Source organism: Ochotona curzoniae, unplaced genomic scaffold (assembly GCF_017591425.1).
Source record: "Ochotona curzoniae isolate NIBS_2020 unplaced genomic scaffold, NIBS_Ocur_1.0 contig_2699, whole genome shotgun sequence".
Lineage (NCBI taxonomy): Eukaryota > Metazoa > Chordata > Mammalia > Lagomorpha > Ochotonidae > Ochotona > Ochotona curzoniae.
The window spans coordinates 542,878-568,546 of record NW_024465561.1 but is presented as its reverse complement, the minus strand read 5'-3'; the positions used below and the strand labels follow the sequence as shown (position 1 = coordinate 568,546).

General features: G+C 60.6%; 3 protein-coding genes across 3 annotated transcripts; 1 reads left to right on the top strand and 2 right to left on the bottom strand.

Annotated features, from left to right (window-relative positions):
- Positions 1 to 1,531: 1,531 nt before the first annotated feature.
- On the bottom strand, positions 1,532 to 6,080 carry NKPD1 (NTPase KAP family P-loop domain containing 1). Its single transcript, XM_040976587.1, has 4 exons — positions 5,990 to 6,080; positions 5,066 to 5,494; positions 3,764 to 3,895; positions 1,532 to 3,306 (listed from the first exon to the last, which is right to left on the bottom strand). Exons 1-4 carry the CDS (start codon positions 6,078 to 6,080, stop codon positions 1,532 to 1,534), a joined length of 2,427 nt encoding a protein of 808 aa, XP_040832521.1.
- A 2,171-nt stretch (positions 6,081 to 8,251) lies between these two features.
- Positions 8,252 to 12,235, bottom strand: TRAPPC6A (trafficking protein particle complex subunit 6A). Its single transcript, XM_040976586.1, has 6 exons — positions 12,142 to 12,235; positions 9,810 to 9,877; positions 9,537 to 9,654; positions 9,303 to 9,386; positions 9,110 to 9,203; positions 8,252 to 8,404 (listed from the first exon to the last, which is right to left on the bottom strand). Exons 1-6 carry the CDS (start codon positions 12,226 to 12,228, stop codon positions 8,373 to 8,375), a joined length of 483 nt encoding a protein of 160 aa, XP_040832520.1. The 5' UTR covers positions 12,229 to 12,235; the 3' UTR covers positions 8,252 to 8,372.
- A 494-nt stretch (positions 12,236 to 12,729) lies between these two features.
- BLOC1S3 (biogenesis of lysosomal organelles complex 1 subunit 3) lies at positions 12,730 to 14,108 on the top strand. Its single transcript, XM_040976585.1, has 2 exons — positions 12,730 to 12,786; positions 12,896 to 14,108. Exon 2 carries the CDS (start codon positions 12,898 to 12,900, stop codon positions 13,477 to 13,479), a length of 582 nt encoding a protein of 193 aa, XP_040832519.1. The 5' UTR covers positions 12,730 to 12,786; positions 12,896 to 12,897; the 3' UTR covers positions 13,480 to 14,108.
- The last annotated feature ends 11,561 nt before the right edge of the window (positions 14,109 to 25,669 follow it).

Below are 25,669 nucleotides of genomic sequence, written 5' to 3'. Positions count from 1 at the left end.
TCCCCAGGCTGCTTCTGTGCTCTGGGTGGGGTGCCTCTCACTCCTAGGCCCGGCAGGATAGCTGGCTGGGATGCGGAGAAAGGCAACAGCCTATTTCTGTGGTGGGCAGAGGACCCTGTCCCCTGCAGTCCCCTCATCCTCCTTTAGAGTTCCCAGAAGAGCCGCTTGCTGTGGGTGGGGGGCAAGGGAGGGCAGTGTGGATCCCACTGGGCAGAGGGTCTGGCCTCACCCTCAAATCTCATCCAGGTAATGGAATCTCAAGATAGAAAAGAGAAGTCTGCCCCCTGCTGGTAATTGCAGGTCGTAGCGGTGGCTTCCTGCTGGGCCTGGGCAGCCCCAGTCCTCCCTGCCAGCTCCAGCCTGTCCACAGGGCGGTTGTTCCAGCCTGCTGGGCAGAAACTTAAGACTGGCATGTGGCAGGCAAAGGGGGAGGGGGCCGTTGGTCCCAGTGACACAGCAAGGCCCCAGGGCCTCGTCTTGGCAGGCTGTCCCCTACTGGTGAAAACTCTCTCGCAGGTCCCTGCTGGCACAGAAAACTACTCCCCGCACAGGCCCGTGTGCACCTGTGAAACAGCCAGTGTGGTCGGATGTTGGGGTTGGGGCTGCCCAACATCAACCCTGAGGTCCCTGGGCATGTCCAGTGTGGGTCCCCACTGCTTGTGCCCACACCCACTGGGCTGGGCAGGCACTCCACAGGCCTGAGTGGCTGTTCAGTAGCCGGGGCTTGCCCAGAGGCCTGTTGCCCTAGCCTCACCTCCCTAGCAGGTGCTGACCCCAGCCCTGCTCCCTGAGTATCTCCATCACAGCCCCTCCACCTCCCAGGGCTGCTCTGTGACCTGTCCCTTGGGTGGCCCTGCCGTGACCAGCAAATCAGCCCCCCTTGACCAGTTACCTGTCCAGGGGAGGCAGTGCCACCCACTCTGGCTGGCTGAGATGCCTAATTAACCCATTATGCTGAGGGTGGGGCAGCCTGCTGAGGTCATCAGGGACACCACCCTTGGAGATGCCAGCTCCGGTCTGCCCTCACAGGGGCGGGCTCGGGCGTGGGGACAAGGACCTGGCAGGCCCTGGGGCCTGGGTGCTTCTGGCAGCCTGAGTCAGGCTGGCCCGCCTGCCCTTCATTTCCGTTTCCTCCACAGCCCGCCCTGCTGCCAGGGATGCCAGCTGTGGCTGCCAGGGCACAGCTCAGAGGCCTGGCCTCCCTGAGGAGGAAGTGGCCTTGACAGAACTGGACAGGCTTGGTTCCCAGCTTTGAGCCAGGAATCCCGGATGTGGAGACCAACAAGGGGCTTTCCACACTTTTTATTTATTGCACTTGAACCCTGCCTTCCTCACTGGCTCCTCCAGTCCTGCCCCCAGGGCGCTGGCACCTGCCCTGCACCTGCAGGCAACTGCTTGGGGCTTATGTGGCTTAGAGATTGGGAAGATGTTGCCTCGGGTACCCTCCAGCAGGTGCCATGGGTCGACCTTGCCACCTGCCCATGAGTGTCACACTCACGTCCCCTCCTGCTCCTTGCACTGAGGGGAGCACTCAGGCCACTGGCCTCGGCTTGCCCCTGTGAGCCCCATCCTGAGAGCGGTGGGCTTCGCTGGCACTCCGCACTGCGGCCCGTCCTATCGGCGATGCCCCAACTGCACTGTCTGCTCGTGCAGGGGACTTGGGCGGGCTGGCGGGCTTGAGCGCGCTGACCGCCCTGATCTGGCCCATGCGCCGGCGGATGGAGTGGTCCAGGTTGACCGTGCAGCGGAGCAAGCACTGCGCCTCGGCCACGGTGAACGGGAAGTCAGCGCCCAGAAAGCGTTCGAAGAGCTCCGGGTCGCCATCCAGGTCGAGCACGTTTTGTAGCGCCTTGGTCATGGTGTGCAACTCACGGCTGTTGTCACGGAACACGTCCCAAAGGCGTGCCCGGCCCTCCGGCGCGCCCCCAGCCTGCTGCCGGTCCTCCAGGCACTGCAGCACCCAGCTAAGGCGGCAGGGCCACTGGTTGGCGAGCACGACCCAGGCCACAGCCTGGCGCGGCGTGGGGCCGCCGAGGTGCACTTGTTGCTGCTGCAGCAGGCGCACGGTGATGGGCACGGTGTTGACAATACGCCGCATGTACACTACGTTGTCCGGTACGTACTCGTACAGGCAGTCGCGCTCATCGTGCAAGCAGGAGAGTGCCTCCTGGATGCGACGCGCCGCCTCCGCGTCGATGCGGCCTTGTGCGCGCTCAGCACCCGCCTGCGTCTCCACGGCCAGCAGCTGTGCGTCCTCGTCGCCCGCGTCACTGCTGCCTGGGCACCGCAACTTGCGCGTGATCTCTCGGTAGAGCAGGTCGTCGCGGCTCTGCACAGCGTCCTGCAGGAACTGCAGCTTGGTGCGGCGGCCCATGATGGGCACCGAGAAGGGCAGCGTGACGGTGCGGTTGAGGAAGAGGTAGCCGTTGTCGGCCGTGCCCTTCATGTTGCCAGCGCTCTCGAGGCACGCCGCCAGGATGCTGGGGTCCACGACCAGGATGAAGATGAAGGGCGCGTGGCTGTCAGACAGCAGCGTGTTGATGGCGTTGAGCACGCCCACCACGCGCTCTGGATAGCACGTGTCCAACCCGGTGACCTCCAGCACCACGCGCAGGCGGCGCCGTTGGTAGATCTCCAGGAAGCACAGGAAGTCGGTGAGCAGCTCCACCTCCTTCTTCACCTCGCACATGAAACCCAGCTGGCTGCCGAACTTCTCCCGCGACACCAGCCGCTCGATCTTCTTGCGCTGGCTCACGAACAGGTGCTTGCCCACCGAGTACACGGCCATGAGCAGCCCTGAGCCCGAAAGCGTGGTGGCCGCGCCACCGAACACCTTGAGCACACTGCTGCCACCGCCGTGGCCCAGCGCATGACCACTGCTCAGGGACAGGTAAAGCAGCCCTATACCTAGACTCAGTGCCGCCAGCAGCGCCAGCAGCGCCAGGCACACGCGGCGCCGGCAGTGCCATTCGCACTGGCCCAAGCCCGATGTGGTGGCGGGCTTGTTGCCCAGCACTGAGTACACGCTGAAGGGCAGCGCGCCATAGTGGTGCCGGATCCCCTCGCACAGTGTGGTCACCAGGCCGGCCCACAGCTTGTCGGTGCCCGCGTACTGCCAGGCGCTGAAGCGGATGAAGAGGAACTGCACGTTCTTGCGTCTCAGGTGCAGCTCGGTGATGATGGGCTGCAGGAAGACCAGGTAGCACAGCAGCCGCGGGAAGCCCCAGCCGCGCACGGGCCGCGGCCGCCACTGCACGCGCTGCAGCTCTTCGGCCTCGCGCTGCGCCGCCTCTTGCTGCATCAATGCTGTGGGGGAGCGAGAGCGTGGGGGAGACCGTGTGAGGGGGCAGAGCGGGAGGAGCGGGGCTTGCAGCAAGCCACAGGGTGCGGGTGCAGGGGAGTGTGGTGCGGAGGAGCTGGAGGCCGGCCTTGAAGAAGTGGTCGCCCACCAGATACAAAACCTGGCTTCCTGCTCCTTATCCAGGGAGCCCTCTGTGATCCCAGGCTGAGCCCATGGCTCTGGCAGAACCTGGCCAGGTGTGGGAGATGGGGGGCGGCACAGGGGCTGGGACAGTGTCAGCCCCCTCCCCCACCTTGGGCTATCTCCCCAAGGTGTGAGGAGAACAGTGCTTGGGAAAGACTCTTTGGAGTGGATTTAAAGGGAGGCTGAGAGCAGTGGTTGCCTGCTGGGTGAGGAGTGTGGGCTGGGCGGGGGATGCCTAATCCCCCCCTCTGTCGCCATCCCCCCCCCCCAGATCCTCACTGGTAATCTTGTCCAGCATCATGTGCAGGCGGCAGCCGAAGGGCGCGTAGAAGCCCACGGTCACGGGGACCGGCACGTGGCACAGGGTCTTGGCCAGGCAGCTGCAATAGACGTCATCCTCGGTCAGGATGTCTGGGTGGGGGGAGGAGAGGAAACCGGAAGTCAGTGAGGCTGGTGGGGGGCCACCCGTCACCCCTCCACCCTGACCACCCTCAGCCCCTCTGCACCAGAAGGAGGCGGATCCAGGCAAACCCAGCGACAGCAGCTCCTGTGGTCACTGGCAGCCTGAGGCCAAGGCAGGCTGAGTCGGGGAGCCAGCTCTGGCCCTACACCCTGCCCTCACCAGGAAACCCTGCTGGGCTCTCTCCTGCATCCCCGTGGGCCCTCTACAGGGACCCACACACAGCATCTGACGGGAGCCGCAGACAGCTGGATGCCATGCGTGCTCAGCCAGGCAGTGCCATGGTCCTGGGTGGCTGACAAGGACCCAGATTCCTGTATGAGGGTGCCAGGGTGCCCTTGACATGGGAGCCCTGTCCCCACCACCAGGAAGCTACAAACAGGACTGGGGGTGGGATCTAGCTAGCGGGTACAGCACGTCGGGTGTGACTGGAAGCGGGGCCGGGTCAGCCAAGGTGGCGGCCAGGGCAGATCTCGTGCGTCTCTGCCTGGTGACCTCACCGCACCCAGCCCCTGCTTCCCTGGGTGTGCAGCGGGCATTCTGGACCAGCGATCCAGTGGCCTGAGTCCTCACCGAGGGCTGCTCTACATTCCAAGCTGACCTAGCCCCTGCTGCGTGTCCTCGCCTCGGCTGTACTTCAGTGGTAGAACCAGCCTTCCTTATTATCTTCTTCTCTGCACCTGTGCCACCCCAAAGGCAGTGAGCCCTGTGATGCCATCTGCCTGCCCTGCTCCCCTGGGAACACAGCCCAGTGCGCTGCTCCCTGTCTGATGCTCGCCCTGTCCCCTCAATACCAGAGCTGCTCAACAAGCCACCCACCATGTCCTCCATGGCCTGCTGGACCAAGGGATGGACAGGCTGGGTTGAGAGAAAGCAGAGCCCAGATGTCAGCGGTGCGGGAGGCAGGGAGCGAGGCCTCAGCCATCCAGTCCAGGACTGCCACACCATGGGCAGCCTGGCCTGGAAGCCCTAGCGCCCACCGGGGAAGGCAGAGGCAGCCCCCGGAGCCCCAGCGGCTGGGATGAGCATCCCGCCTGGACGGGGTCAGACAGCATCTGCCAGGGAACAGGTGAGTGAGCAAAGCAGGGGCAGCTAGGACCAGAGCCCCCTTGGGTGAGCACCAGGGCTGTAGGAGGTGAAGGAACCGCAGGATGCTGGGGCTGGCAGTGGCCGCGCATCAGTGGGCTCGCTGGGCTCCAGCAGGATCCCGGCTGCCAAGGGCAGGGCTGGGTCGCTGCTGGCCGTGGTGGGGGGCAGCTGGGGCCTGGTGGCAGGGCCCGTGGGGGCAGCGGCCGTGGCTGGCAGCCCCTTCTGGGCCTTGCGTGCCAGGTGGAGTTGTGGCCGTGAAGGGCTAAGAGGTGCAGGTGGGGGCTGCTGTGGCCGCCACTGCTGCTGCTGCTGCCGCTGCAGGACTAGGGACTGGGAGCCCCTGCGTCGGCCACCACTCCGGTGGTTTGGGCAAGCTAGCTGGCACTGTGACTGGGGGGGTGGCCGACAGGGCCCACGGGCTCGAGGGGCCGCTGGGTCCTGGCGCCGCTGGTGACAGCATCCTGGAAGGAAGGAAGTGGGGGTGACTGGGCCTGGGTCTGCTCCCCCTCGGAGGCAGAGACCTGGGACCCCCTAGCTCCTGGGCCCCTGGGGAAGGGGAGCGACAGGTTGTGACACAGAGAGGGGACAGCAGGGACTGGGTGAGTGGCAGGGGTCTCTATACTAGGGTCAGGTCAGGCTGGCAGGAAGGTGGGGACCCCTGCCAGCCCTGGGGGCCTGGATTGGGGCTAAAGGAAGGTCAGAGCCCCTCTCTTGGCAATGCACCTCCTGACTGCCCCAGGCACAAAGTGGGGGTGCCCTTTCCCACCCTGTTGCTCCCCCAGTGGGGGGACAGGTACTAACTTTGCTGTAGGTGGGACTCCACTGTGCAGGCACCCCCCCTCGGGGTACCCCAGCCTCTCTCCAGGGGTCTGCAGGTCTGGGCCCTGCCAGCTAGCTACTCAGCACCGCCCATCTCTCCCTGCCATGGCAACCCCCCCCCCCCACACCACCCTTACCTTTTTGACGCCCCAACTCCGGGTCTAGAAAATAGCGTTCCGAGGTGGTCTCAGCGCCCTTGACGTACTGGACACTGTAGTTGTTGTGCATGGCAGGGGGGGACAGGGGCCTGCTCCTGAGCGGGAGGGGGTGAGGAGGGCTCAGAGCCAGCCTCAGCCGGAACCAACAACCAGGAGCTGAGGTAGGGGTGAACCTGGGCCTCGGGTCACTTGGGAGGGGGGTGGAACTGCATCCTGGAGAGGCAGCGTAGGGGTGGGGTGGCCAGCAGCCTCCTGGAGGGGGTCCCGACTGTGGGTGTGCAGGAACTTCTGGCTCTGGGACCCCAGGGAGTGCTGGTGGACGTGAGGGGAAACTGAGGCTGGGTCCCCGGGGGTGGGAAGCCGGCAAGGTGAGGAGGCAGCGACTGAAGAAGGCCTGGAGCCAGGCGCCTTCAAGAGACTGGGAGTGGGATCAAGGGACAGTGACAAGATGGGGGGCAGTGGGACCACAGCGATCAGAGTCCACTGGGCGCCAGAGCGCGGGGGCGAGGCTGGCTGGGAAGTGGGGAGAAGGCCGCCCGGAGGGAGAGTTGGGGGCCCGTCCTGTTCCCTCTCGCCAACCTGGGGTACCCAGACACGTACCTGGTGGCGGCCTCGCGGCCCCAGCGCCCTGTCCCACAGGAGGCCCGCGCCTTGCCGCCCGCCCGACCGGTTCTCCCGCCCTGGCCCCGCCCGCCTGGCGGCCGCCTGGGCACACACTCCGCTCCGCCGGCGCTGCCACGGGGGTGGACTGGAGGTGGGGAGCTGCCCACGGGTCTCCTGGGCGCCCCGCCTGGCGAGTGTGGAGGAGGAGGACGCCCGTTTGATCCCCAGCCCAGCTGTGTGACCTTGAGCAGGTGAGGTGACTTCACCCCTCTCTGTGCTCGGCTTCCTCATTGCTGAGTGGGCTGGCAGGAGGAATTGGGTAGGCGGCCACGTCCTGGGCACAGACTGACCCAGTTCCCTGGGACAAGTGCAGCCTGCTGCATGTGGTGGAGGGGTTCACTGACCCCCTACCCCCACCACACACACACACACACACAGAGTGGCTTGTCGCTTTCTCATCACACAGTCCCAGGCAGGCTAGAGAAATGCCCCATTTACAGATCAGTAGACCCTGGCCCAGAGCGTGGGTCAGCGCTTTAGGCATCTCCTTGGGCAGGTGAGGATCGGCACAAGCTGGACAAGAGGGAAATTTAACACACAATGGGGGCCGTCTGCTTTCCAGGGCTCCGGTGCCTTGCTGGGGTAGATGAGCTCCCTGAGAGAGAGGGGTCTACTCTCCCTGGGGGTGCCCCCTGCCTCCCACCAGGGATGGTTCTCTCCAGCCAGGGATACTAGCTCCCAGCATCCTGGGTGCTGTGGGAGTCTGGAGCTGGTGTGAAATGTGTCTTTGGGGAGAGAGGGGGTCCCCTTGCTTCCTGCTCAGCTGAGACTCACAAGACAGTTTGGGTCCAGGACACTCCCATCCCCCATAACTAGCGACTGGAGGAGGTGTGGGGTGGACTGTGTCTGCTGATGCGCAGGTTGCTGGGTGCTGGGGAGCAGGCTGGGAAGGGAATGACAGAAGCTGGGGTCCAGCACGGAGCCTGCCTGCTGGAAGGGTCCCAAGCAGGCAGTAGCTCTGCTCGTCCATCTGTTGATCTCTTGGTCCAGGCCTCGGTTCACAGCTCCGAGGCCGGGCCACTCACCTGCATTAGGCAGAGGCCGGCAGAGCCCAATGTCAGTCCAGGAGGGATCCCCAGAGTCACTGATGAGGACCAGGGACGTCAGAGGGGTGGCACCCAGAGACATGCACAGCCGGGCCCTTGTCCTGGTGCCACTCAGCTTTGCTGGGCCCGAGAGATGCAAACCTGTGTTTTTTGGGGAGTGGTACATGGGGTGACTGGCTCCTCCCTCGACCATGCAGCCTCAGGTCCTGACTGGCCCTGGGTCCGGTCATGGCCTGCTGTTGAGGAGCCTAGGCCCTGCTCCCCACATGAGAGGGAGCTCCAATCTGGGCTTCACCCACTCCCCGCCCTCTTCACCTCACCCCCAGCCCGGGCGGGCAGAGGGCAGCTCCGGACTTGTTGACAAAGCGCAGCCTGGGGCTGGATGTGTAGGGAGAGAGGTGTCTGTTTAGGGGCCATGCCATGGACAAGGGTTGCTGATGGTCTGGGATGGGGGGTCCTGCTCCCTGCATCCTGCCATGATGTCACTGCTCCACGTTTGTGTCCCTTTCCTCGCCGTGACCCGCATGCCACATGTAAAACCTTTATTGTATCCATCACCGCAGCCCCACCTGCCTGCCCAGAGTCCCCAGGCCCCTCCTCTGGCACACGCTTCTGCTGCCTCGGGGATCCTGGCCTCAGCATCCCCGGAGTCCTCAGGGCTTCTGGATCACCACCTGGAACTTACCTGCAAGAGAAGGGCTGGCTTCAGCGCCAGGCCGGGGCCTGCAGGAGTGGCAGCTCCGGAATGCTCATCCCTGCCCTGGGCCACGGCCTGGGGGGCCTGGATGAACCAGGCCCCGGTCGGATCAGTGGGTTCAAGCGGGTGATGCTGGCGTCCGGCTGGCCTGCGTCCTGGGGCTGTGTGGGCTGAGGACAGGGCTGGAGGCCAGACATGTAGGCCACGGGGAGGGGCCCAGGCCAGGCCTCTCTGGCATGTGCGGCCCTGGTCCTCCCTCCCGGCCCCTGGGGGGCCCCGTGAGTGGCCAGCAGAACCGGAAGAGGGAAGGGCAGGGGTGAAGGGTTGGCACAGAGGTGCCAGGGGACTTGTGCTTGTTTGATGGAGATGGAGGGGTGCTTGCCGACACCCTGTCAGGTGCCTGGCTGCCTTGGGAAACCCTCCTCTCCCCCTGCAGAGGTGGTACCAGGAGGACCTGCATCATGTCCAGCCAGCAGGGGTGGGGGGTTGGTGACCTGGGATGACTGGGCCATTCTCTCCCAGTGAACCAAGTTGCCAGGACGGCCCTGGGGCCAGCACCTGCTGGGGTGATGCCAGCTCCTTAGAGCCTGTGTGACATGGGGCCGGGCAGCCAGGGCTGGCCTCCTCCCAGCACCCACACAGAAGCCCCCAGCAGGCTGGAGGGGTGAGGAGAAGCCCCCTTCAGTGACTCACAGGCGGGCAGGGCTGCCACAGAGGCGGTGACCGAGCTCCTGAAGCCCAGGGTGTGGAGGCTGCCACGCAGGATGCCGCAAGGGAAGGCCAGGAACTGGGGTAGGGGAGACACAGACCATTGTGGGAAGCAAGGGAGGCCTGGGGCCTTAGCAGGGCGCGGGGAGGAAGTCCCAGGGCTCCTCTGCTCCCATACCTTGGCTGCTTCCTCCCGGTACTGCAGGCCAGAGGCCATGGGGAGCAGGAGCGGGAAGCTGTTGTCCTGTAGAACGTAGGTCCCCTGGAGGGGGCAGGGGGCAGGAGAGAGCCAGGTGGCCAGGCCTGAGGTTGGATGGACCCTTCACGGGAGCCCAGGGGGTGGTCACAGGCCTGGCCTCACAGCTCCCCTGGGCCACGCCCACCAGGGAAGTCCCCTTACCCCCATCCCCACCTGGTGGTTGGTGCGCAGCCCGTCCATTTGCTTACGGAATGCGGCCACCCACAGGTCTTTGCACAGGAACTTGAGGACATCTAACTCCTCCCTGAAGACCAGCGTGTCCTGGGGCAGTCTGGGCCGGGGCAGGGGTTGGGGTTCAGATGTGTGTCGTGTGTAGGGGGAGAACAGGACACACCAGGCCATATATCCTGCCCCACCCAGACAGGCCCAGCACCTGCGAGACCCGGCCCTGGGGTCTGCCCATCCCTGCTGGTCCCCAGCTCTCACCTCTCACCCAGGGCCTGGCCAACACGGAAGCCCAAGCTCTCCAGGATTGACAGGTTCACCCTCTGTCCCTATGCAGGCAGGGGAGAGAGGCTCAGGGGAGAACCTCAAGGGGTGGTCGGCCTCCTACCTGCACCCTGGGTCAGCTCCACGCTCTGACTTGCCCCTGTGGGCCCTGTGAGGACTCTGGTGGGGGGGGCAGGGAGGGTCTTCCTTGGAAGTTCCCCAAACGCCTGTAACTGGATTCACGCACTTTTCCAAGGTGGGCATGGGGCTGGGAAGGATGCATGGATCCCAGGGGAAGGTCTGATGAGGCAGGACCCAGGCCCACAGAGGGGTAACAGCAGGAGGCTTTGAGGTGACCTAGAGTAGGAGCTGGGTTGGCCTGGGGCGTGGGAGCTGCCAGGTGACAGAAGGTAGGGACAGAGAGAAGGGCACAGAGTCCTGGAGCCCTTTGCCATCACCAGGCCCAGCTGATTTTGGCCTCGCCTCTGGGGAAGCCATGCATGTTGCTTCTTTCCAAGGCCATCTGGGTGGCCAGTGGAAGGGCTCAACAGAGACTCGGGCCCTGTCGACATGTCCTGGCCCTGTCCTGCTCAGGACAGGGTCCTCAGCCCAACCCTGCCTGGTGTGGGTCCTTGGAGCCACATCATGCATACATGCATGGAGCCCGGTGCCGTGGTGGTGGCAGGGCTGGGGGTGCCTGGGACCCTCCTGTTTGAACCCAGGGGCTGGAAGGTGTCCCAGGAGCACCCACAGCTCTCATAGCAGGGTGCCCCTTGGCTCTGCCTTGGATGGCCAGGCCTTGCCTTGAGACACTGAACTGTGTGCTGGAAGGGGTAAGATGTGACCTTGCAGTCAGCTTGGGGACAGTGGGAGGACCCTTCCCCCACGCGGGCCCCAGCTTATGCTGACACTCAGCATCTCCCTGAGGTGCTGGGGGCTGGCACTGAGCTGGTCCTCGGCAGTTCCAGGCTCACGAGGGAGGCGACCCTTGCTGGCAGGGGGATCCCACGTGCCCTGTTGGGACCGACGAAATGGGGGAGCATAGTAAGCAAACCCAACGAGAAAGGCTGAGGCGCGGGGCGATGGCGTAGCGGTTAAAGTCCTCGCCTTGAACGCGCAGGGATCCCATATGGTTGCCAGTTCTAAATCCTGGCAGCCATGCTTCCCATCCAGTTCCCTGCTTGTGGCCTGGGAAAGCAGTCGAGGATGGCTAAAAGTCTTGGGACCCTGCACCTGTGTGGGAGACCCAGAAGAGCTCCTGGCTCCTGGCTTCTTATTGGTTCAGCTCCAGCCATTGTGGTCACTTGGGGAGTGAACCATCAGACGGAGGATCTTCCTCTCTGTCTGTTCTCTCTGTATATCTGCCTTTCCAATAAAAGTAAATAAATCTTGAAAGAAGGAAAGAAAGGCTGCTGGGAGCTGGCTGGTGAGGTCCCTCCAGGCCTAGGTGGTGGGCAGGACAGTGGTGCCCCAGGTGGCATGGGGCTGAGCAGCATCTGGTAGGGTCAGGGTCAGCAGGCATGCCGAGGCCTGGGAGAGGAGAGCTCGGTGGACTTCACGGTGCTGGGGTTGAGAGCTGGCTGTCCTGTGCCTCAGTGGCCTCACATGTCCCTGCTCGTCGTGACGGCGTGACTGGGTCACGGTCGTTGCTCGACACCTGGCTGTCATCACTGCAGGCCTCATGGTGCCCATCCCACTACCATGTTGCTCAGATGGCAGCCGCAGGCGCACGCCCATATGGCCAGCCGCAGGGTGGCTGCACCTGCCGGCAGGAGAGGCGTTGGATGTGGGGCATTGGGCATGGGGCCTGGACGGAATGCAGATGAAGGCCAGGGTTGTCTGGGGGGCTTAGCTGTGGGGAGGGTCAAGTTGGTTTTTCTGATCTCACACGGGTCAGGAGGGGCTTGTCTCTGGTTAAAGGAGAGCAGTGGCTGTGCTAACCCTGGTCACTTGCTGAATCTCCTGCTGGTCAGCCTCGGTCAGCCAGGTGTCTACTTCCAAGGCGCCAGAGGTGATGGCCGCCCCCTCGGCTCGCCAAGTTCCCGGCTCCCGGCTCCCGGCTTTGGCGATGGACTGCCTGGCTGCATCCTGACCGCCTCCCCGTGTCTCCCCTTCTTCATCCCCAGCTGTGAGGAGGCGTTAAGGAATGGAGGAAGGGGAGGATCAAAGCCGAGCAGGCCGGACCTGGTGGAGCAGGAGTTGAATGAAAGGCCCCGGCTTTCCTGGGGCTCCACGCCAGGTAACCAAAGCCCACCTCGCACGGCAGGAAGCCCGCGCGTCCCCGAGGCCGGCACTCGGCCTGCCCCACCCCACGGCTCCCGGCGCTCACCCCCGGGGTGCTGGGGTCGGGGTCGTGATCCCCAAACTCCGCCACCATCTCCTGGTGCAGAAACTCGAAGAGTACGGAATCCGCCATGCGCCCACGGACCGCCCGGCGCTGCTTGCTCCCATTGGCCGGCTCGCGTAAGCCCCGCCCGCTCCCGCTTCCATTGGTGTTTTTGGACGTAGCCCCGCCTTCCCGCCCTGGGCTCACGCGCACGCCGCGTGAACCCGAGGCGCCTAAAGGGACCCGCCTACTCTTTTGATTGGCCATCAGTGACAGTAGCATCTTCCGCCCGTCCCTCCGTCCCTTCGCTACTTCCGGGTTCTCGAGCATTGCCATTGGCAGAATGAGTATTCACACGTGACACCATCATTTGTGTTTTTCAACTCCTATTTGCCCACTACTGACTTGGCTGGCCGCCCAACCCGGAAGCGCCGACCGGACCGCTTGTCTATTGGCCGAGCCCCCGTTCACGTGACTCCCCGGCACGCTAAGCTCGTGCGGACAACTTGCAACCCGGTTAGTGCTTTGGCCGCCAAGGCCCGCCCACCGCCGCGTCCTATTGGCTGAAGCCGCTGCCGCTCGAGCTCCGGCGGGTGGGGACGCTGCGCTTGGGGCGGCTAGCGGATCGCGAGGAGCTCCGGGGTCCCGGTAGGTGCTGGGCGGCGTGGCGCGCTCGGGGCGACCCTGCCGTGCGGCCGGAGCGGCCTAGGAGCCGCCCTCACGCCGCCCCTTGTCGTTCTTCCCTCCTGGCCGGTAGGCATGGCGTCCCAGGGGCGTCGGCGGAGACCCGAGACCATGGTGCCGGGGGAGGCGGCCGAGACGGACTCGGAGCTGACGGGGTCGTCGTCCGAGGAGGAGGAGCTGTACCTGGGTCCCGCGGGCCCGACGCGCGGCCGCCCCACGGGGCTGCGGGTGGCGGGCGAGGCCGCCGAGACCGACTCGGAGTCGGAGCCCGAGCCCACGGCGGCGCCCCGGGACCTGCCTGCGCTCGTGGTGCAGCGGGAGGCGGCGGCGGAGGAGGAGGAGGCGGCCTCGGCGGCCCCGGCGCGCTCCCTGCTGCAGCTCCGGCTGGCCGAGAGCCAGGCCCGGCTGGACCACGACGTGGCCGCGGCCGTGAGCGGCGTGTACCGCCGTGCTGGCCGCGATGTGGCCGCCCTGGCCGGCAGGCTGGCGGCGGCGCAGGCGGCGGGGCTGGCGGCCGCCCACAGCGTGCGCCTGGCCCGGGGGGACCTGTGCGCGCTGGCCGAGCGCCTGGACATCGTGGCCAGCTGCTGCTTGCTGCCGGACATCCGTGGCGTTCCGGGGACCGAGCCGGAGCAGGAGCCGGGGCCGCGGGCCTAGCCGGGACTCGTCCTGTGTGCTGTCACCTGCTTGCATCTGCCAGGACACCTCCTGACGCCCCCCACCCTGTCCCCTTGTATCTTATGGTGGAATGGGCTTCCTTGGGTGGTTCCCAGCCTGCTGACACTACCTATGGGAACCTGGGCTGCAGGTACTCCCTAAGCTTCCTTCCTTGGGACCCCAAAGGATGCCGCCTGGCTCCAGACCTCAGGTGACTTCTGGGGGGCCGTCCAGTGCCACGTGACACTCGCTCCTGGTGACACCATCACTTCCTGGGTGCTTCAGGGGTCCGAGGTTTCTGATTTCGCCAGGGGCTGGGGCGCAATGCCTGTATTTTCCCCTTCTCCCCAGCTCCCTGCCCTGTAGCTTGGGGTCAGAGCCCCTAGGGAGGGAGGGAGCGCTGTCTGCCACAGGGGTATGAGAACCCCAGCTGGCAGTGGGGGGGCTTCCTGGACCCCCTAGGCCACCTCACCAAAGGTGAAGCAGTGCCTGGGGTGGCAGTGCCCCTGCTGTTCTGCCAACATTTGTTTCCCTGTCAGTGGAGCTGTGGGGGTCCCCGCCTGCCTCCCCAGAGTGCGCAGCCCCCTGGGAAGGTAGCTGTGAATAAATCCTGGGCGTGTCTCAGGCTCCTAACAGTTTAGGTGTGATTCTTTGGGCGCTAGGCTTTGAGAAGCGCAGACGTCTGGGGAGGGCAGGGTGGCTTCTCTGAGCCGCGCAGGGAGGAGTCAGGACTCGGAGGGGAAAGCTGCGGACATGGGGAGGAGTGGCCAGCCTCTGATGGCATCTTCCTCGCCCACCCGGCTCTGCGTTTACTGCTTCCCATTTTGTCTCTTAAACGATTCCTCCGTGTGGCCCGGTTTTTATGACCTTGATGCTTTTTGAAGATGGTGGGTTGGTTATTTTATAGTACAGCCTTGCTTTTGGCCCGTCTGATGTTTCCTCCCGAGGAGCCGGGGGTGGGGGGGTGGGGGGGTGGTTGTGGCGGGGATGGTGCGTTCTCGTTGCGTCGTGCCAGGGGCCATGCAACACCGGCTTGCCTCAGGACTGGTGACGTTAACTTTGATGGCTCTGGAGAGCTGCGTCTGCCAGGTCCCTCCGCTGCTGCACCTGCTGCCTTCCCTCGCGGTTAGCAAGGACTTGACGGGAGGGATTTTTTACATGGCTTATTTTATGGAGAAGCAAGGTGGCCAGGAGGGAGACACGGAGCTCTCCGTCTACTGATTCACTCCCAAAGTGGCCACAACAGTTGAAGTTGAGCCGGTCAGAAGCCAGGAAATTCTTCCTATAAAATTTTTTTTTTTTAAGATTTATTTATTTTTATTGCAAAGTCAGATATACTGAGAGGAGGAGACACAGAGAGGAAGATCTTCCGTCCGATGATTCACTCCCCAACCTGCTGCAACAGCTGGTGCTGAGCCGATAAGAAGCTTGGAGCCAGGAGCTTCCTCCGGGTTTCCCACGCGGGTGCAGGGTCCCAAGGCTTTGGGCCGTCCTCGACTGCTTTCCCAGGCCACAAGCAGGGAGCTGGATGGGAAGCAGGTCAGCCGGGATTAGAACCGGCGACCATATGGGATCAGGGCTTGTGCAAGGCGAGAACTTTAACCACTGTGGCATGGCGCTGGGCCCAAAATAAATAAATTAAAAAGAAAAATCTAAAAATGAAAATAAAAAAACAGCACCCTGACACAGAGATTTCCCTTGCAGCTGCCATCCCCCCTACTCTTGCAGTCTGCCTTGCTAAGGACACGCCAGCAGGCGTCATGTGTGTCAGTCTGTAAACCTGCGTGGACCCAATAGGTAGCAGCCCAAGCCCTTGGTTCCCATTAGGGCCCCTTTGGTGCTGCATTGTCTGGGTGTGGCAGGTCTGTTCCCAGGAGCGGTTTCCTGGCCCGTGTGTGTCCCCAACCTTCCCACTGTCCACACACGCCCTTCCCTGTGCTGGCCCCTTCTGTGTCTTCTTGTGGCTTGATGGCTCAGTGCTTCCCTTTTCTGTGTAATGGTTGTGTATAGCGCTGGCGTGGTGACACAGTGGGTTAAGCAGGAGCCCTGCGAAGCACAGGTTCGAGTCCCAGCTGTTCCACTTATGATCCAGCTTTCTGCTCACACATTGGGAAGCTAGGATTGAAGAGGGCCTCAGTCCTTGAGCCCTTGCCCTGCGCACGGGAGCCCGGATGAGGTTCCAGGCTCCTGGCTTTGGCCTGGCACAGTCCCAGGGAATGAGCCCAATGGATGGAAGATCTCTGTGTCTGTCTGTCTTTTCCCCTTTTTCAAATAAAATAAATTTAAAAACAAACACATAAACAACAACAACAACAAACACACAGCTTACGCTGCTGTGCTACAGGGACAGCCCCAACAACTCATTTCATTTTCTACTGACTGATACCCAAGGTCTGGGTGAGCCACAGCGTTGGTCCCGGGGCACCTGCTGACTGATGGCTTGGCTGCTCACAGCTGCCCGCAGCTGCACGTGGTCCTCAGCCTGGGGTGACCGGTGCCTGTGCAGTATGTGTCAGGCAATATTTCAGGCACGGGCAGACAACTTCATAATTCATGAGAGGACCCGGTGCAGTAGCCTAGTGGCTAAGGTCCTTGTCTTGCACGTGCCAGGATCCCATATGGGTGCCAGTTAGTATCCCAGCGGCACTGCTTCCCACCCAGCTCCCTGCCTGTGGCCTGGGAAAGCAGTTGAGGACGGCCCAAAGCCTTGGGATCCTGCACCCGTGTGGGAGACCTGGAGGAGGCTCCTGCCTCCCAGCTTCGGATCAGCTCAGCTCTGGCTGTTGTGAGAGTGAACCAGCCGATGGAAACTCTCTCTGTCTCTCCTTCTCTTTGTAAATCTGAGTTTCCAATAAAAATAAATCAATCTTGTTTAAACATTCATGGTAGATGGAATGAAAAGTTCAGAATATTTGTTACAGAAAGCTGAAATTGGTGCAGAGGAGGGGTTTTCCAGCGGTTCCGTGGGGACTTTGCAGGGATCTCAGAACTGAGACGGGCGTAGGTCTTTCTCATTCCACTTTATTAACTTGAGAGGCGGAGAAAAAGAGCAAGTGAGAGAGCTCACAGGCCCTGGTTCACTCCCAAATGCCCCCAGTGGCTGAAGCCAGGAGGCGGGAACTCAGTCCAGGCCGCCCGCAGGTGAGCCAAGCCTGATGCCTCCCGGGGTGTGCAGACGCCGGAAGCTGCAGCCAGGACCCCCGCACTCACACTGGAGGGGCGGGGTGTGAACACCTTAACTAGAGCCCTAACCACCAGGCTAAACACTGAGGCCTGGCTTTCTCTGATATTCCCAGAAGCCGTTCAAGCACCCTTCTGCAGAGACGGATAAGCATTCCCCTGGCTTCCAGACCTTTGCTGGCGCCCTCCGCTGGACAAGGGTGCATGCCCTTGAGCGGGCTCAGTTCTCCCCACTTCCCGGCAGGGGTGGGGCAGGGTTCAGGAGTGACTGCCGGAGGTCCTGGGGTCACACCTTCCGGGGGCAGTGCGGGCTGACACACAGCAGTCACCCAGCCTGAGACCCAGGCTCGGCTGCCTTGCACGGTGCCTGCATGGCAGGGCAGGTTCAGGCGTACACCCATGTGCCTCCGTAGCTTGCCTGAGCCCCGGGGACCGCTCCCCTCAGAATCTGCAGCTCTCTTGTAGCTGGCGCCTGCTCATAGCCACCCAGACCACGTCGTGTGAGTCCCCGAGGACGTGGGGGTCCTGTCTCCCCGGGCTCACAGGAGCTGGCTGGGGTTGCAGCACGCACTCAGCATGGACAGGCAGCGTGGCTGCAGCCGTGTGCCTGAGGACGGAGGTTCTTCAGACAGAGCTGCAGCAAGGGGAATTGGAAAAGGTGTGAAAAACTGTGTGAAGTGCATGCACTGTTTCTCCCTGGCATTGCCTGTGCGTGGATTTCAGTTTTCTTGCCCCGGAATAGACCTATCTTATTTCCTTTGCCACCAGCTCTGTACCGGTTGGGAGGGACACAGTAGCAAGTCAATGAGGTTAGCTATAATATTCAAATATGTTTGTTGTTGGGGCTGTGGGAATAAAGAGAAGCCCTATTATTTTTCTTTATAAAATGTTTACTGGGGCCCGGCGGCGTGGCCTAGCAGCTGAGGTCCTCGCCTTGAATGCGCCGGGATCCCTTATGGGCACCGGCTCTAATCCCGGCAGCTCCACTTCCCATCCAGCTCCCTGCTTGTGACCTAGGAAGGCAGTCGAGGACGGCCCAAAACCTTGGGACCTTGCACCTGTGTGGGAGACCCAGAAGGAAGTTCCTGGCTCCTGGCTTCAGATCGGCGCAGCACAGGCTGTTGCACTCAGTTGGGGAGTGAATCATTGGACAGAAGATCTTCCTCTCTATCTCTCCTCCTCTCTGTAAATATGACTTTGTAATAAAAATAAATAAATCTTAAAAAAATGTTTACTGATTTATCTAAGAGGTAAGAAGGGAGGTAGACAGCTGCCCACTGAATCACTCAAGAAATGCCCACAGCAGCTGGGGCTGGCCAGGCTGAAGCCACAAACTCCATCCAGGTCTCCCACGTGGAGGCAGGACCCATGCATACGAGCAGTCACCTAACGCCTCCCAGGAAGTGCACTAGCCGGAAGCTGGAGCTAGGAGCTGGTGCCTGAAAATTAAAAAGTGTTTTTTTCTTTTTTTAAAGATTAATTTGCTTTAAAGTTAGAGAGGGAGAGAGAGAGATTGCGATTCCATGATGTTCCAGATGGCTGCAATGACCAGGGCTGTGCGAGTCCCAAGCCAGGCGCCAGCAGTTCCATCCAGTTCTCCAACTCGAGCCGCTTTCCCACTGCTTCTCCCAGCTGCACAGGCAGGGAGCTGGATGGGAAGTGGAGCAGCTGGGACGTGAGCCAGTGCTTGTGTGGGATGCTGGTGTCACAGCAGGCAGCTTTGCCCACTGCTGCACACGCAGGTGCCATGACGTGGGATGCGGTTGGCCCAAGCTGCCAGGTGCCAGAGAAGGCTCTTAGGCCTGGCACAGGGCCTGGCAGGGATTTTCCGTGCGACCAGTCAGGGTGGTTTCGTGTGTCTCCCTGCGGGACTGTGGGCGTGATCGAGTCAACACTAGGATTTATACTAGGATTGGGTTTTGCCAATTAAGTATGACAAAGCAAGAGGCAGGCACGGGAGTCCTTTGTAAAGATGAAAAGACCCAACTCCTACGCTTGTGAGGTAACTTGGCCTCAATTGTAAAACAAGGAAGTGGCCAGGACTCAGATCCAAGCTGCATGACTTGAAAAATACATATATCTATATATCTATATATCTGTATCTGTAGATATAGATATAAAGGCAGAGTCAGAGGAGGGGAGAGAGAGAGAGAGAGGTCTTCCATATGCTGATTCACTCCCCAAATGGTCCCAGCAACTGGGACTGGACCTGACCGAATCAGGGAGCCAGGAGCTCCAGCCGGTCTCCCACTCAGGGGCAAGGTCCCAAGCAATTGGGCCATCTTCCGCTGCTTTCCCAGGTACACTAACAGGGAGCTAGATCAGAAGTAGAGCAGTTGGGACTCAAACCAACACTGCTATGGGATGCAGGTGTCACAGGCAGCAGCGGAACCCACTGTGCCGCCGCGTCACCCCTCAGCCCTTTCTCACTAATAGCGTACTGCACGTTACACACACTAGGGGGATTATCTTTGAATTCAGTTTGTGAGCTTTTAGCACCCCACCTGTGTGTAAACTGGAGACGCTTTGTAATAACACACACAGATGGATCCCCCTCCCTGCTGAGCAGAAGGGCCAGGCGTGAGCCTGGTGCTGGAGACACCCGGACCCCCATGGGAGCGCTCAGGTTTGATTCCCGACGCTAGCTTCCTGCCGCGGCTGACCCAGCCTGATCATTGCCATGGTCAAATGACCCCACATCCTCGTTGTGGTAGGAGGCATGGGATAGGAAGTCAGCCCTGGGGCCCAGTTACCACGCAGGGGCTCCGGAGCTGCCCTCCCTGGGCATGGCCAGTATAATGGCATAGGATAGGTAGGTTTTTTTTTTGTTTTTAAGATTTGTTTATTTTTATTAGAAAGTCAGATATACAGAGAGGAGGAGACACAGAGAGGAAGATCTTCCATCCATTGATTCACTCCCTAAGTGGCTGCAACAGTCAGAGCTGAGCCGATCCAAAGCCAGGAGCTTCTTTGGGTCTCCCACGCGAGTGCAGGGTCCCAAGGCCTTGGGCCGTCCTGGACTGCTTTCCCAGGCCACAAGCAGGGAGCTGGATGGGAAGTGGGGCCACCGGGATACAAACAGGCGTCCATATGGGATCCCTGCACGTGCAAGGCGAGGACTTTCGCTGCTAGGCTACCGTGCTGGGGCCATAGGACAGGTTTTCTAAGAACAGAGCTACACAAGCAGATCTCCGTGCTGGGTCACCCGCCTGAGGCCCACAGCAGCCGGGTCTGCCAGGCTGACGCGGGAGCCAGGAGCTCCAGCCAGGGCTCCCATGTGGGTGGCAGGAACGCAGGCATTCAGACAGGAAGGCTTTCAGCCTCCTGTTCCCAGCTCGTGGGCCGCAGTGAATGGCATGAGCGAAGTGGCAGTGGAGTGGGTCGTTCACCTCCGTCCATAGTCAGCAGTCCCCCGGAGCCTTGTGCTGGGCCTCAGGGACGGGTCAGAGCAAGCGTGGCCCGTGTCCCCAGTGGGGCCTGCAGGAGGGGACAGAGATGATCCGGACACCAGCTTCTGTCAGGCTCACCCTGCTGGACCGGAGAAGGCCACAGGCCCGGCACAGTGGCCTAGCGGCTAAAGTCCTCACCATCCCGTATGGGCGCCAGTTCTAATCCCGGCTGCTTCACTTCCCATCCAACTCCCTGCTTGTGGCCTGGGAAAGCAGTTGAGGGACGGCCCAAGGCCTTGGGACCCTGCTCCCGCGCGGGAGACCTGGAGGAAGCTCCTGGCTTCAGATCGGCTCAGTTCTAGTGGCTGTGGCCGCTTGGGGGGTGGATCAGTGGACAGAAGATCTCTGTCTCTCCTTCTCTTCGTAAATCTGACTTTCCAATAAAAACAAACAGCTAAGTCTTTAAAAAAAGAGAAAGAAATAAGCCAACAACAGGAAGGGCAGTCGGGAGAGGCAGGGAGGCGGCTGACTCCCCAGGTCTGAGGATCTGGGACAAGGGAGGTTTGGGAGCGTCTGGCAGAGGAGGGGCGCTCGTGTTTGTCCTTGAAGGGTGAGTAAGAGCCACCCGGGGATTTAGGGAGCATCCGGCTCTGCGCAGAGGCTGTGACAGCTCCCCTCCCCTCCCTTCCTTCCATACGGCTCTTGCTCACTGCTTTTTATGTAAAGAATTTCTCTTCTTATTTAAGCAACTTTTAAAAAGTGCACAAACTATTTTATTTGAAAGGCCGAGTCAGGTGGTGGGGGAGCTGCCACTGCCACTGGCTGGTTCATTTCCCAAACGCTTGCAGTTGCTGGCTGAGCCAGGCCGAGCCAAGGGCTGGGAGCCCCACCTGGGTCTCCTCCCTGGGACGCAGCAGGGACACACCCGTCATACAAGTGGCACAAAACAAGCAGAAATCCCATCAGCCAACCGGAATGCCCAAAGCAGCTCTTCTAGGACAGTGAGTGGCCCCAACAGGAAATGATAACCTAGCCAACGGGGAGGCAGGGAGACCCCTCCGAGGAGACCCTCAAACGTCGCCCAAACGCCTGTGAGGGCTTCGGACGTCTGAATCCACAGACACAGATTTTTTTTTTCAAGATTTATTTTATTTTTATTGGAAAGGCAGATATACCCAGAGGAAGAGAGACAGAGAGGAAGATCTTCCATCCGATGGTTCACTCCCCAAGTGACCCCAATGGCTGCAGCTGAGCCAGCCTGAAGCCAGGAGCCCAGTGCCTCTTCTGAGTCTCCCACACAGGTGCAGGACCCCAAGGCTTTGGGCCGTCCTTGACTGCTTTCCCAGGCCACAAGCAGGGAGCTGGATGGGAAGCATGGCTGCCGGGATTAGAACCAGCGACCATATGGGATCCCTGCATGTTCAAGGCAAGGACTTTAAGCACTATGCTATTGCACCAGACCCCACAGACACAGATTTTAAAGTGACCGTGCTTGTTGTGTTCAGAGTTTGAACTCTGTCCACCAGGAATAGGACCCGGCAGGGTGACCCAAGAGGTGCTGGCGCAGCACGCTAAGACGCCATGTGTGACAACAGCATCCCACTTGCTCATCTTCTGGTCCAGCTCCCTGCTCACTCTCCTGGGAAGACAGCAAACGGCGGCCAAGTGCTTCGGCCCCTGTGCCTGTGTGAGGAATGAAGCAGCCGGCAGTAACTCTCCCTCTGTCTCCGTCATGCCGACTTTCAATAAATAAATAAAGAAGTAAATAATAATGACCTGAAGGGGCCGGCGTTGTGGTGTGGCAAGCTAAGCCCCCACCTACAGCAACAGCATCCCCTGTGGCATAAAGGCGCTGGTTCGTGTCCCAGCTCCTGCTCGTAAATCCAGCTGCGTGCTGCTCGGGCTGCTCGGGCGCTGCGCCCACACGGGAAGCTCCTCTTGGTTCCCAGTTTCAGCTTGGCCCAGCTCCTGCCATTTTGCCATTTGGGGAAAAAAAATAGCAGCGGGACTATCTCCCTGTCTCTCGTCTCTGTGACTCTGCCCTTAAAAGAAATAAAAAATGATTTATTTATTTTTGTTGGAAAGATGTACAGAGAAGGAGCGACAGGGAGAAAGATCTTTTTTCCCACTGATTCACTGTCCAAGTGGCCGCAATGGCTGGAGCTGAGCTGATCCAAAGCCAGGGGTTTCTTCTGGGTCTCCCAGGGAGGTGCAGGGTCCCAAGGCTTTGGACTATCCTCTGCTGCTCTCGCATGTCCTAAGGAGGGAACTGGAAGGGAAGTGGAGCAGCCATGATACGAACCAGTGCCCATATGGGATCCTTGTGCATGTAAAGTGAGGATTTAGCCACTAGGCTACTGTGCTGGGCTCTCTCTCTTTCTCTCTCTCTCTTTTTAAAAATATTTATTTATTTTTCTTTATCGGAAAGGCAGACAGACATACAGAGAGGAGTGACAGAGAGAAAGATCTTCCACCAGCTGGTTTACTCCCCAAGTGGCCACAACGGCCGGAGCTGAAGGAATCCAAAGCTAGGTGCCAGGAGCTTCTTCTCCCACACAGGTACGGGGTCCCAAGGCTTTGGGTCATTTTTGACTACTTTCCCAGGGCTCAAGCAGGGAGCTGGATGGGAAGTAGAGCAGCCAGGACACTAACCAGTGCCCATATGGGATCCTGGTGGATGCAAGGTAAGAAGTTAGCCACGAGGTTTCTACACTGAACCCGAAAACAAATCCTAAAAAAAAAATTTTGAAAAAAGCAGGTCCAGTTTGCTGGCCACGTGGCTGAAGTCAGGGCTGTTGTGTTTTTGTATCTGGAGAGTGTGCAGGGTCTCTGGGCTGTGCCTGCCTGCCTGCCTGCCTTTCATGTAAAAGTGGGTTCATTAAGTAATTAGCATTGACCTTAAGAAGTGAATGAATGGGGAACACCAACTTGAAGGTTTACCTGCCGGGGCGTGCAGCCCCCAGTGTGTGTTTCAAAGCCAGTGGCCAGCCAGGCTCACCATCCCCTCACCCCACCCCCGGGGCTGGGGTGCCCACGTCCCTTCCAACATTCATGTTGAAACGCAGCCTGCTTTGGGGTAGCATCCAGAGGTGGGGCCTCGGGGGCAGTGTCGGGGTGTAATTCCCGTGGGAAACAGGCTCCCTTGGAGGGGGTGGGTGGGGTGGAGAACGACTTTCATGGGCAGTGCCCGTGGCGTCTCCTCTGGCAGGGGCAAACTGCCCTGGCCCCAGCCCCTCGCCCCCCTGCCCACTTTCTCAGCTGTTTTCCTGCTTTGTCCCCTTGCGGATCTGCGAGCCCCACTCCATATTTTGGCCCTCCTGGGAAACTTGCAGTAAACGGGCTTTTATCTCCTCCGAGCCATCCGAGGGTTGGGGGGATTGAGGCAGAACACGCTTCCCTGACCGCAACCTCACCGTGCCCCTCCCAGGCTCCTCCACCACGTTGCATTTGGGGGAAGTGGAGTCCAGAGCTGCAGCTGAGGGGGAGGCCAGCGAGGAGCGTGGGGCTGGATGCCCCTCTGTGTGCCCTCCAGCCAGCCTGTGTCCCGGGAGGGCAGCAGTCCCACGGGAGAGCTCAGGCTGTGGCTGTGATGAGGGGGGCGGAGGTGGGGAGCAGGTTATCTGATCCCTCCAAAGGCGTGAATTACACCTGCTGGCTGCGGATCCGGTCTGGTTCACAGCATTTTCCCCGGTGGTTGTTGCAGCCCCTGGCCGGGTGTCAGCGCATCCTCCCACCCCACCCTCGCATGAAAAAGGGATTGGAAACCCAGCAGTGGCCAGGGCTTGCTTGTCCACAGCCTGGAGCTCTGAAACCTGGGTGAAGGGTCTACAGCACAGGACAGTACTCCAGGGGCCACAGAAAGACTGCACTTTCCTTCCTTTCTGCGTTTTATATTCTGTTTAATTGAAAAGCCAGAGTTACAGAGAGGAAGAGGGGGAGACTGAGTGAGTGAAGAAGAAATCTTCCATTGGCTAATTCAGAATCCCAAGTGGCCAAAACAGCTCATCCCCTACCCGCTTGTGCTGCCAGGGGCTGAGCCCGGCTGACTGACAGCCAGAAGCTCCCATTCAGGGTCTCCCATGTGGATGCGGGGGGGAGGGCCCAATCACCTGACCCGCCCTCTGCTGCTTTCCCAGTCGCATTAGCAAGTAGCTGGATCAGAAGCAGAGCAGCTGGGACCCCAGCTGGAGTTCCTACATGAGAGGATGCCAGTACTGCAAGTGGCAGCTTAACCCACTGCGCCACAACACCAGCACTGAGGCAGGTTTTCTCTGTCGCCGTGTTAGGTGACCGTGTGACGCAGTACTGGAAGAGAGTAACCCAGCAGGCAGGCCCGCCCTGGTGCACGGCCCGCCCGGGGAAGGGAGCGTTCAAGGGGGATGTACTGGAACCGTCCCATCAGGAAATGTGAAAGGCCAGTGTGTGTGTGCGTGTGTGTGTGCGCGTGGGGGGGTGGGGGTGGGAGGAAATAGCCTACTGGTTAACCCACACCCCACTCAGTACCTGGGGTCTCCGCGGTCCTGGCCCCCAGCCCTGGCCCGGACTGATGCGTTTATTTCTCTGAAAGAGTTACAGAGAAAGAGGGAGAATCAGGGAGCGAGGATCTTCCATCTGCTAATTCACTCCGGGGACAGGTGCAAGGGCCAGGGCTGGGCCCTGCTGCAGCCAGGAGCCAGCAGCTCCTTCCAGGTCTCCCACATGCCTGCAGGGGTTCAACAATACTTGGGCCATCCTCCTCTGCTTTCCCAGGTCATCAGCAGGGAACTGCATCAGAAGCGGAGTATATGGGACACAAACTGACTCCCATGTGGGATGCCAGTTTACCCACAAAGCCGGCCCCTAACTTCTCTTTTTCCTTTCTTTCTTTTAAGATTTGTTATATTTTTATTGCAAAGACAGATTTATAGACAGAAGGAGGGACAGAGAGAAAGAAGCTGCAAAGGTTAGAGCTGAGTTGATCCAAAGCCAGGAGACAGGAACTTCTTCTGGGTCTCCCACACGAGTACAGGATCCCAAGGCTTTGGGCCATCCTGGACTGCTTTCCCAGGCCACAAACAGGGGGCTGGATGGGCCTAAGAGCTTGGGCCTGTGAGACCCGGATGGAGCTCCTGGCTCCCCACTTTGGCTGCAGCCCAGCTCTCCAACCGGTGGAGACATTTGGGAATCAAACAAGAAGCTGGAAGATCCCTTTCTCTCAGTCAGTGTCTCTGTGTAACTGCCATTCCAATGAATAAATCATTCTAGATAAAATGACCGACAGGAGCCTTTCTGGCTGAAGGGATGAGGCCGATTTGGGGACGGGCTGTTGGTGGCAGGAGCCCAGACGGCCTGGAGAGCACAGAGCAAGGACTTGCAGTGACCAGCACCCTGAGAGGGGGCAAAAATGGAACTCGACATGGGTGTCATTTGGCATCTTAAACTGATTTCTAAGTTTTTAAAACTTATTAATTTGAAAGGCAGAGTTAGAGAGGAGACACACAGAGAGATTTTTCCATCTGCTGATTCATTCACCAAGTGGGCACAAGGGCTGGAGCAGGGCCAGTCCCACAGCAAGAGCCTGGAATTCTGCCTGGGTCTCCCACGCAGGTGCAGGGTCCCCAGGCTTTGGGCCGTCCTCGACT